The sequence below is a fragment of the Asterias rubens genome, chromosome 21, assembly GCF_902459465.1.
Source record: "Asterias rubens chromosome 21, eAstRub1.3, whole genome shotgun sequence".
NCBI classification, from domain to species: domain Eukaryota; kingdom Metazoa; phylum Echinodermata; class Asteroidea; order Forcipulatida; family Asteriidae; genus Asterias; species Asterias rubens.
This window is the reverse complement of record NC_047082.1, coordinates 1404394-1415543: the sequence shown is the minus strand read 5'-3', so window position 1 is coordinate 1415543 and position 11150 is coordinate 1404394. Positions and strand designations below refer to the sequence as shown.

Genomic DNA, 11150 nt, shown 5'->3' with positions numbered 1-11150 from the left:
ATTGGAACACAAATTGAAAATTGTGTGTTCTTTTAATTTGTTAATTTTGCTGTTTTACAAAATATTATGGTGATCATGTAGAAGTTAGATAGACGGAGATACGACAGTTAATCCGGGCATTCTTTGTGTTCTATTTCTAAAGAGAGTAAAAGTTTACCATTAGTTGGGAGAGGTACCTCCTTGGATCAAGACTATAGGGTTATTAGTGCAGTTTATAAGGATTTCATCAAATTGTTTTTACATATTTTGGAGCTCCTGGTAAATGGAGTTTATTGGTCAAGAGTGGTCTCCAAAGTAATTGTTGGCAAAAAAAACCATTCAGTTTCTACAAAAAACATTTACTTTTGATTTTGACTCATTTAAAAAAAAAATTAATGTTTTTTTTTTTCACTTTTTACAACCTTTTGGTTATTCCGAGTATGAAATTTCAACTAACGACCTTAAAGCACAGCTGACGACTTGATACTGTACTAATACTATGATAATTAAAAATGACAAAATCTCTGCCATGCTGTTAACCAATTACTCAACAATTTTTATATTATTCAACATGTCATTTATAACTTATATCAACACATATCAAGCAATTATCAATTGTTACAAATCTTTCAAGAAAAATATACAAAAACATATTATAGGAGTACACCATCAATTTTGAAGAGGACAACAAATATTGATAATCAAAAAATCCCTGACCATAACAACAAATAAGTCTACTTGTTTCATTTGCCCTGATAAACCAATGTCTTGAGTTATAGAACTACTGGAACACAAACTATGAGTGTTTGAAGTTTATTTTATGCTTGACAATCTTAAAACACTCTTAGGGGATAGGTACATGTAGTTCACTTAAAGGGAGGTATACCCTTGGTTAATACTCCTAAAGACGAGTAGAGTATACTGTTTGAAACGTCGAGACCACACCGGCTCTTTTCAGAGCCAACACTCCCTAAAAAGAGATATTATACACGGTTGTATACTCGCAAGTTTACTATTTAGTATTTATTTTATAGTTACTTGAAGCACTTCAGCTGGTGACAATGTTTATCAGTTTAGAGAGAGACAACTGAGAACTGTTCCTGCATGAAATACTTCTCAGTTTGTATATTCCAATTACGGATTATTCTTCCTGTTTGAGGACAAAACTGCTCCAGATTACGGGCCATCACCTTTTGAAATGATTTCACAGGTTAGTTTTATTGTATATTACATTTATACAGTTGAACTGTTGCCAAAACCAAAGGTATACTTTGCCTTTAGATGTTCCTGTTCAGTTCCAGGGGTATCATTGTCACTTCTTCTTCCTTAAAATTTATTTTACGCAAGTTTCTTTAATATGTACACAAGTTTAAATACAGCGAAGGCCATGTGAAATGCTCACCAACCAGGAAAAAGGTTAGGCTTACAATGTTACATTTGCGATACAAGTTGTCAGCTAGTTACATTTCCTGGCAATAAATGAACACAAGGCAGAGGTCAAGGACAAGTTATAGGCCAACAGGATTGGTAAACTCGATAGATCAGAGTTCTGGCTTAATGTCACTCAACACCTACATGAACCTACAGTATCTCTGATAATCTTGGCTCAGTTTGTTATCAGAGTCGGGAGACAAATTTGGAAAAACCATGCACAGTTTTTAAGCTCTCAAACACATTGTTTTTAACTTCGGTTATTATGACGTCTTCTGCATCTTGACAGCGTTTCAGACATAAACATTTCTATGGGAGACTGGTGCTGACATGAACTTAATTTTCAGTGAGCTTTCAGTCTAGTTTGAGTTTTGATTATTTTTGTACGAATACCAATTCTATGTTTGACCTTTAATTTCTAGAGTTATTTTGCCACTTTCTTTTGCAACTTCTAACTTAAAATTGCTTGGTTGTGCATCTTTGATGGTATTGCTTTGATATTATGCCTGCTAGTAGCAGAGGGATTAGGGTTTGAACAAAGAAAAATTGACTAGGGAGAACACCAGCATAAGGCTAGGTAGCTGTCGGTAGAGCGCCGGCATGCTTAACCAAGGGATCGTTGGTTCAAATCCCATTCTATTCATTTTCTTTGGGGAAAAATGGAATTCTGGTCTTCACTTTAAACTTCTGTAGGAAATATTCAGGAAGCACTTTCTATTTTATAAAGGGAACAATCTAAAGAAGAATATAAAGCCAATAATCATCTAAGTGTGTTGTAAATAAATAGTACCACAGGAAGGTGGTGGGATCATGGCTCTAGATGATCAACGCATGGAACTTGGCTCACAGTCAAAATATGTCACGAGAAAGATATTTGGCTTTAAGGCAAAACAAAAAAAGTAATTATGTAGAAGAACAAAGTCTAGTGGCCCTACAGCCAAATATCTTGTTCATATCTTTCTGGCATACTCTGAATGTTTGCCAAATTCCATGCTTGTATCATCAAAGTCAGTTTATTAAAGCCACTATTCCCCCAACCTGCCCTAAGAAAACAACATAATTGCAAAACAAAATAAACAAGTTGCACGGTCTTTTCAGTGAGCTTTGTTAACTTTAGTTACATATATATTTATTTAATCGTGATTCCTGTGTTTTTTACAACATTTTGATAATGGTTCCTTTGTTCGCATATTTTGAATTTTACAGGAAAATCTGCATTATCCTTTAAGGTGTTTTACAGGGTTAGTAGAGCTGACAAAATAGCTGCAAACAGTGTTCATGTTTTGTGTGATCAGCCACATTTATATATAAAACAAAAACAACAAACCTTAATTTGTTGTGAGCAAGGAGAACATAGAGAAAAACCATGCAGTTTTCAGCATGTCAACACAATGATCTTAATTTTGGTTGTAACAACCCAAATCAGCTGCTGTATTTTTGTAAGTTTTTGAAATACAGTTTTCTCAAATATGACTTCATTTCAGAGGGAAGTATGCCACCAAAATAGTTCTAATATAAACTTCATAACCATTAAGCTTACAGACTACAATTTAACAACAATTTGTATCCTTATACCAATCCTGTATAACACCTTTAAAACATTGACAATGTATAAAACTCTTAACCACTCAAGAAAAATATTTCCAAAGCCACTGTCACAGAATGATAAGCAATTCAACACCATAGAATTCAGATACTTTTTCTTTGTTTTTGTTGCGCTGTTGCATTTTAAGAGGAAATATACAGAATGCATTTACACTTGCTAAAAAACTTTTGAATGCACAAAAGTCTTCATTTTATTACAGAGTACGATTGTTTAAATTGTAGACAAATGACTTGAATATATGCTTTGTACACTGTCTTTTGGAGAATTCTCCTTTTATAGTCAATATCATTCTAAGTTTTCGCTTCGTTTTGTTTCATTTTTTTCTTTCAAAGACCAAAGACTTGTTCCTAAGCAATTCAAGACGGCTGCCAGATTAAAAAAACAACTACAAAACCTCAACACTTCTCAAACCATTTAAACCCTATTACTCCTAGAGTTTCATATATACAAAAAATTCAACCCAACAAACCTCTAAATTACTTCCTCGTAATTAGTTTTTCCTAACACGGTCAAGTAACACCACAAAACAGAATTAAGCAGAAAATAAATTATGTCATACATGTAGAACAATTTTGTCTTCTACAGTATAGCTCATTTTTAAATTCACATCACAACCATTCCATAACAATATAAATCTTTTCTTTTTAGTTGTATATACAAGTAAATTCAAGTTTAAATGGTTCAGTACCAAAGTCTGTACCACATTGTTTAATGTAAACTTTACATATGGCGATATAAATTAAGTTGTTAGGTTTGAAAGTTAAGCTACGGTGATTTTCAGTACCTTCTTATGGAACATTTCAAACTGCAAGTGGCGAGATTTTTCTCTCGAATGAACTTTTTTCCCAGTCAATTTGGCAAATGTTCTGACTTCATATCTCGCGGTGGTATAGGAGATATGAGATGAGTGACTGGGGTAGAGGAAGCTGGACTATTTTCTCCTTCAAGTAGTTTGGACCTGACGGCAGCGGAGCTGCAGCCTTCTTTCTCTGTTTTCCAAGACGCTTCTTACGCTTCAGGTGATCGAAGATCATGTCATCAGACACCCCGCTGGAGGAGGTTTGAGAGCTGTCGCTAGAGTTACCACTCTCCTCTCCGCGTGCATGATGGTCGCGGCTTCGGAGAGGGTAAGAGTGTCGCATCTGGGAGGGTCTGCTATCGACAGGAGGCGGGCTTCGGGACCGCCTCCAGGTGTCCTCCATTACGGACTTTGCATTGCTGGCGTCTCCATTGTCGTGTTCGGGTGGAGTATGTATCATTGGAGAAATGTTACCTTGCTGTTTTGCCAGACCATTATCCGGTGTTGACTTCCTCACTTCCTCTTGTGCCGTTTTATTTTTCATCTCCTTTTGGGATGATGGCGGAGCCGGCGATGAGTGAGGGTCTTTGTCAAAGTCTGCCAATTCGTTCATCGAGTACAAAGGATCATCAGCGCAAGCACCCTGTATCTCTTCCATCGACTCACACTCGCTCTGTCCATCGTTGACTCGCTTTCTGTCCTGCGGGGGCCCGTTGTCATATGCCCGCTTTAGACTTCGGGCAAATTCAAAGGCTTCGCTTAGACATTCCTCCATAGTGGTTTTCCGCTGCTCATCAGGCTGCGGCGTTGGGGATTCCCGCTCTTGCGGGTTGTCCTCGACGTTACTCTCCGGTGGGTGGTGACTGAACTCCACCACATACCTACCTGGACGAGACGTGGACGGCGAGTAGCCGGGACCTCTCTGGTGTCTCTGTCGACCGTTATGGCTTCCGCGTCTCCCATTTTTCTCCTTCGCTTTGGAATCTCCGTCACCACTTCCATGTCTTTCTCCTCTCTCAGAATCGTCTGTCTCAAAGTCCTGTTTCTTCCAGTCTTCGCCCTCTTCCTCCTTCTGCTCCTCCTCTTTATCTTCCTCTTCTTCCTCCTCTAAGATCTCATCGCTATCGTAGTCGTAGTCGCTCATCAGCTCTCCAGCGAGTTCCAGCATGTTGCTGACGTTGCGTATCATGATGCAGTTCGGCATGCGACGTGGTGGAGGCTTACGCGGCTGCCGTTTACCGCTCTGAGTTGGAGGGTGCTCCACGTTGACAATGTCCCGGATGATTGTGCGGATTTTGATGCGAGAGAGGTCTTGTAGAGATTTTGAGTTGACCTCAGCTGTGTGCAGGAAAAGAAAAGAAAAAAAGATGTAAAAAGCAACGAGTAGAAATCCAAATCCAAAGCCAAATCAGTTTACAAGTGCAGTCCTCAGTCCAACACTAAATACCCAAACTGTTGAACTATGATTAAAGGTGGTATGTCTGATCCCATCAAATATGTTCCCCACTGCAATCCAACTGAATCCAATCAAAACATTCAATTCAATTCAATTCGCTTCAATGTTTATTGTCCATAAAATGGAAATTTGCTTTGTCAAACATGCCAATAACATCAAAAAATATTTTGCTAAAGTAAAACAATATTTACACTATGAAACTTAAAACTGTATTTACACAAGGGCATATCCCAAAACTTACTTCATAAAAAGACAACAGGAAAGAACAAGAGAAAAAGTTACCTGCTGCCGTTAAAAATATGAATAGCCACACTTGGATGTGGATTGGTTGCTTAGGGCAACATTTCTAAACATTTCAGACAAAAAAAGAAAAACTCACGTAGTTCCACAGTTGAGAAGCTTTGTCCCTCTGTCATAGATGGGAGGATGAGGGGAGCAAACGACACTGGCAGAATATTCTTGCTATCCCATTCGCTCTGACCGACGCGTGTGATCTGCTTTAGCTGTTGGCAGAAAAGAAGAAGATTTTTTGTTTTTCATAGGTATATATTTTCATCTGTGAAGCTGTTTTAAGCATGGCCAGTAATACGTACTTTGAATGCATATGTCAAGTTATAAACTACAAGGGAGACTGACCAGGTATATTTTTAAAATGAGTTGGGGTCGAACAAAGACAAATTTACTAGAGTGAGATTTGAATCAACAACCGCGGGGTAACCGTGCCTGCGCTATAGCAACTGAGCTATCTGGCCCTATGTTGGCGGTTTTCCTATTTCGTCAATATCTTTGATCAAGGTGCCAGGTGTCAGTCTTGGTCCAAAAAGGAACTGATAGATGTTAGTTTTGCATCGAGATGAAGTATATAAATTTGTTTTAACCCTCACACCAATGTATATTAAGCTATGTATTCTAAGTAACATTTCCCCGAGTTCTGTGAAAAAAAAACACGCAGGCAAATTACTTTGGTGGGATTTGAACCCACAACCTTGCTAGAAATGGATCAACTGCTAAAAAAAGACAATTCAATATAAGCAGGTTATCAACTTTGATTATGATTTGGTTGCAGATTTACCTGATCTTCCAGCGGCATGACTAGTACCCCGCCCACCTTCAGGAGATTCTTCATGTAGTTTTCATGCTCAGCTGGGCAGGCAGCACCACAGTAAACCCTGTCGTAGGTACGGCACCCAGAACACAGCAGTAGACCGTTACCTGCAAAGTGAATGTCAACAGCTCAAAGGAATAGCCACTAACAAATGGAAACAGCTCAAAGGAATAACCACTAACAAATGGAAACAGCTCAACGGAATAACCACTAACAAATTGAAACCATATTCTTTGGATTTTAACAATAGTTATTATTCATTTTATCATTCATTTTATTGGCGACAAAATGCGTTATGGTCAGTGATCAACAAAGTGGTGGGCTGTCGTGCCCTTGTTACTTGTATTGCTCACATTCATGTTTCCTGAATGTCTTATGTGGCGTGTTTTGGCTGCGAGGTGATGCTCATTGGACTTAAAAAAGCTCTTGAGTTTTCAGCCAGCCGAGTGCGAGTTCAAGTCTCGGTCTTGACACTTAAATCACTCAGCCTATCGGGGTATTTTGTGCATAGAGGCTCCTGTATTATGCGTTATATAAATGACTTGTATTGTTACTAGTGAGTAGGGTAGATGGCCTTTGCTTTCGATCCAAACCAAACTTTCTTCAGAGGCATAAACAAGTTCAAACAAAACATGTCTTGTATTATTATTATAATTTATTTAAACCTGATGGGCCTGCCCAGAATCAACTTGAAACAAAAATAAACTCAGTCATGGAAATGCTGCTAAGACAAAGTTTTAAACTACCCTCACCTTGCACAAACTTGGGTTCACAGAGTTCATACTGATCAAAGGAAGAGGACTCCTTGATAAAGTTGTCTAGTCTACCCTTGGCAAACTCAATCACGTCTAAATGGATCTCCAAACCATGATTAATACCATGTGCCCCTTTAAAAACAAAACCAGAAAAAACACTGATTAAAACAAGCCCCTTCATCAGGGCTCGAATTTCACGCTGGACCGCAGGCCCGAGGCCAGTGATTTTAGCTTCGGTCCAGTAAACTTTATGCCGAACAAGTCCGGCGGTCGTGTTTTTTTTACGCATACTAATATAGTTCCTATTACAAATAATTATATGAAATATATTATCTTTCATTAGAAAATGTATTTCAATCTCATTTAAAACAAAAGTTTTTGTTTTACTTGTCGTCAAATCAGTGTTCTGTGCACGCCTGCGGAACGTCAATCCGTCTATTTTTCACGTGCATCAGGCTGCATACAAGTTTTCCAATCAGTTTACTCATGCCCACACCTTGTACATCTAGTCTCAAACCATTTATGTTTATGCGCCCGGGGAGTGAGTGAGCGGGGACGAGGGAGTGATGTGTTGGTACCCGGCGTGGCGGCACACCTTAGTACAGCGATGTTTGTTTACCACTGACCGTGTAAAGTCTGATACCTTACAAAGGAGTGTTGAACTTGCATTAAGAAGGTCTGGATGCAATACCACACATCCCTGTGTTGCATGGATTAAAAGTAAGGTCTTGTTGCCAAACGTCTTGCTAAGTATGGCTACCAACAGTGATGAGCTTCTGACTACTGCTGTCCAATTTTTGGTCAATCTTTTTATGACGATTTTTTTATGGATGCTGCACGTTGCAGTGTTTTGTTGGTGATTTGCCTGTCAAATCAGATTTTTTTTTTTTGAGGCGGCGAGAATGACATGAAGTAGGTATATGGAACTTTATTGATTGGGTTTCACAGCCTCCTAAGGGATGAAAAAGGCCTGCTGTTCTATCGTGTTAACTTTTTTTTTTCCTAATAAAATTTTGGTCTTGTCAAAAATCTTCCGGTCCAGTAAAAATTCTGAGCAACAAGCCCTGCGGTCTTGTTGATTTTTTCCCCAAATTCGAGCCCTGTTCATCAACAACAAGAAAATATAACTTAACTAACTTAACTTTAAAAACTGCATTCATAAAGCGATTTAACACTATTTCAAAGCCCTGTACAGTCAAAAACACATACCACACAATAAAAACATAAGCAGGAATAGCGCTTTGATTAAGAAAAAAAGTGAAAAAAAGAAGCAAATGGAGTAAAAAAGTGCATTAAAACATAAAATAAAGCACTAACAATTGCGTCAAGCGGACCCAGAGGAAATCCACCTCAATTCCGATATTAAAAGTGAAATCCGAAAAATTGATAGGACTTTATGAAGAGCAACTACCGACTTTCACTTTCATACGAGCAAGATTTATAGAAATCAGAAATAACAACACTCACCTAAGACTAGTCCAACCATTGTACTAAGGTAGCCTGTACCACTGCCAATGTTTAGAAAGGACAAGTTAGGCTCCAGTTTCAATGCTTCCATTACCTCAGAGTAGATGCATGGAGCTGAGAGATGTATGTTCCCGTGTTTCCAGGCTAGGTCCTGAAACAAAATACAGGGCAAGCACTGATCAGTGACCAAACATTAAAGGGTGACGGTCGTCATGATCATGTACATTGAATTATTTAAACTCTAACCTTGTTACTGCATGCATGCATGCTGGCTGTCACATCACAGTGTAATAATATTGATGTCCTTTTTGACAGCCAGTATGCACATTTGTTGTGACTGTGTTACTATTTGCATGGGTTTCCCCCATTTGGGTGTTTTCCTCAAACATCCAAACCGATAATTTCTTCATCATGTCCTATTTATCCTGTTATCAGGCTATGTGCTTGCCACGTTGGATGGGTAATTACAAAAAAGTTTAAGAAATGGAAGGAAAAACAGATTAAAAATAGGCAAGTATGGGTTTCTAGCATGCCATGGTTTATGGCCCAGTGAAGTGAACAAAAAGGATTTTTGATCAAATTCTCTTATTAGAGAAAATAATCTCAAGTGTGCGAATGTTTGTTGTCTTCACTCTTTATAGTCATGGATTAATCTTGACATCGATATTTCCCTCAAAGGTTTTTGGTCTGGGAGCTGTCGGGGAAAAACCAAAATGGTAAAAGTTCCCAACTCAAAATTTGGGTGAACCAAAGTTGCCATGCACAAACCTTGTAAGCATTGTCTTTATATCCATCTAAGTAGTAGTTGATGCGATCAACAGCTCGGAAGACTTTCTCCACCTGCTCTGTCTTGATGTAATCGGCTTCTCGGAGATTGTCAACGAGATGATTGTTGTCTTCCCCGGCGCTCACTGCTCCACCCATTGTGATGAGGGATCGGGGTTCAAGCGCTGGGTAAAGACTGCCGTTGGGTTAAGATATTAGAACAGTACTATAAGTCAATCTAGAGTCTATTCACATTACAGTGAAAATCACATGGGTTATGAAGAGATGTTGTATGTTTTTATTAAAGTGATGGACTTTAATTTAATTTTTAAATATTCCTCTTGTTGAAGAATTGATACTGGTAACTCAAACACTAAATTTTTACCTTTAAAAAGGAAAATTCAAGCCAACATTTTATCGCGTAGACGGAACTTTTATCGCGCACTCATCCCGAAAGGAACTTAAAATGGAGTGTAGCGGGTTGTGTTGTCAAGACCACTATGATAAGTATAGACCCCAGCCAACTATGTTATAAGCATGGATGGAGGTAGATACCTCCATGCATAAAGCAGGGCCACTTGTGTAGTTTGTGGACTAGGTAGGGAAATGTCGGGTGATGCAACCTGCAATTATGTTTCCCTTACAAAAACACATCCAATGAATGTCTGTCTGACTGTGAATCACAGACAGAGGATGCAGTTCCGATCCCCATAAGAAAACATAATTACATTTCCAACAATTATCATGTCATTACAATCATCAAATTTCTTCTCCCCCCTCCCTCCCCTCCCCCTTCATCCCCTCTCCCCCCCCCCCCTTCCATGAATGTTTCCCTGGTTTTAACTAAACCGAACAAACAAACCCATACTCTTCTGTCATTACGTGGTATGCTACACAGACTGGGGAAATAAAAATAACCAAAAGCCAAAACAAGCGAACAAATCAACTTTGTTTACATCCAACAAAATACATTTAAATTACATAAAACTAAACCGCGAATGCAAAATACAAACAACAGCTAAAATCTACAATACCTACACTTGCCCCCTAAGAGCTTCTTCGGAAAGGCAGAGCCCGATTTTGGAGAAAACGGACAAATTCGTAGCTCTATCCTTGTAGAAAATTGACGTACTGCGACATTTTTACTGTACAGAATGACCCTGGGTATGACGTCATTCAAAACAAACCTGTCTGAGACATTTACTCATCCGGGAACTCAGGTTATTTATGTTTTTCATTTATTATGCAAATTACAATAAATGGCAGACAAAAAATACAGTTAGGGCGCCCCCAATAGTTGTTCAAAAGTAATGCCGCATGTGCACAAAATAACTTTCTTTCAAAAATCAACAACAAATTGCATTGGGAAGCATTTGTCGTCCGTGAAATTGAAACAGATAGTGTGAAAAGGTAAGGAAAAGCTAAAAAAAAACAAGAACCAAAAACAGAAAGAGTTGTTGTATAATTAATAAGGACACTAATAATGGCACCAATGGCATCAAGGGGAAACTTTTAAGAGATATTTTCTGAATTAAGTTTTGATAAACAATAAATAACATTTTGCATAAATTTTATAAATTATAGTTCATTTGTTGTTGGATGGAGGTTCCGTTCTGCCACCCCTCGCTACACATCTTATAATTAGTGGCTCCTTTCTCCATTCTATATTGTGTTTCTGAGCTTATGTTGTCAGAACGTAGCCGGTAAAATGCACTTTTCCTTTTTCCATGTTAGGCCTACGCACTATTATATTTTGTCAACTTTATTGTAGAGAAGCCAGTAATCCA

General features: G+C 38.4%; 1 protein-coding gene across 2 annotated transcripts; it reads right to left on the bottom strand.

Annotated features, from left to right (window-relative positions):
• Nucleotides 1–347: 347 nt before the first annotated feature.
• Nucleotides 348–10518, bottom strand: LOC117304375 (protein-L-isoaspartate O-methyltransferase domain-containing protein 1-like). Of its 2 annotated transcripts, none has more exons than XM_033788784.1 (7): nt 10398–10518; nt 9367–9559; nt 8599–8749; nt 7129–7263; nt 6344–6483; nt 5651–5774; nt 348–5153 (listed from the first exon to the last, which is right to left on the bottom strand). In XM_033788784.1, exons 2-7 carry the CDS (start codon nt 9520–9522, stop codon nt 3889–3891), a joined length of 1971 nt encoding a protein of 656 aa, XP_033644675.1. In that variant the 5' UTR covers nt 9523–9559; nt 10398–10518; the 3' UTR covers nt 348–3888. The 2 variants fall into 2 exon arrangements, with proteins under 2 accessions (XP_033644675.1, XP_033644674.1); XM_033788783.1 differs by having other exon boundaries at nt 10402–10518.
• Nucleotides 10519–11150: the final 632 nt, after the last annotated feature.

Coding starts and splice junctions, on each gene's coding strand:
- LOC117304375 (XM_033788784.1), bottom strand. CDS start 9,522: ATGGGTGGAGCAGTGAGCGCCGGGGAAGACAACAATCATCTCGTTGAC. Junction 8,750..9,366: donor ATAAAGACAATGCTTACAAG/GTTTGTGCATGG, acceptor ATTTTGTTTCAG/GACCTAGCCTGGAAACACGG. Junction 7,264..8,598: donor AATGGTTGGACTAGTCTTAG/GTGAGTGTTGTT, acceptor TTGTTTTTAAAG/GGGCACATGGTATTAATCAT.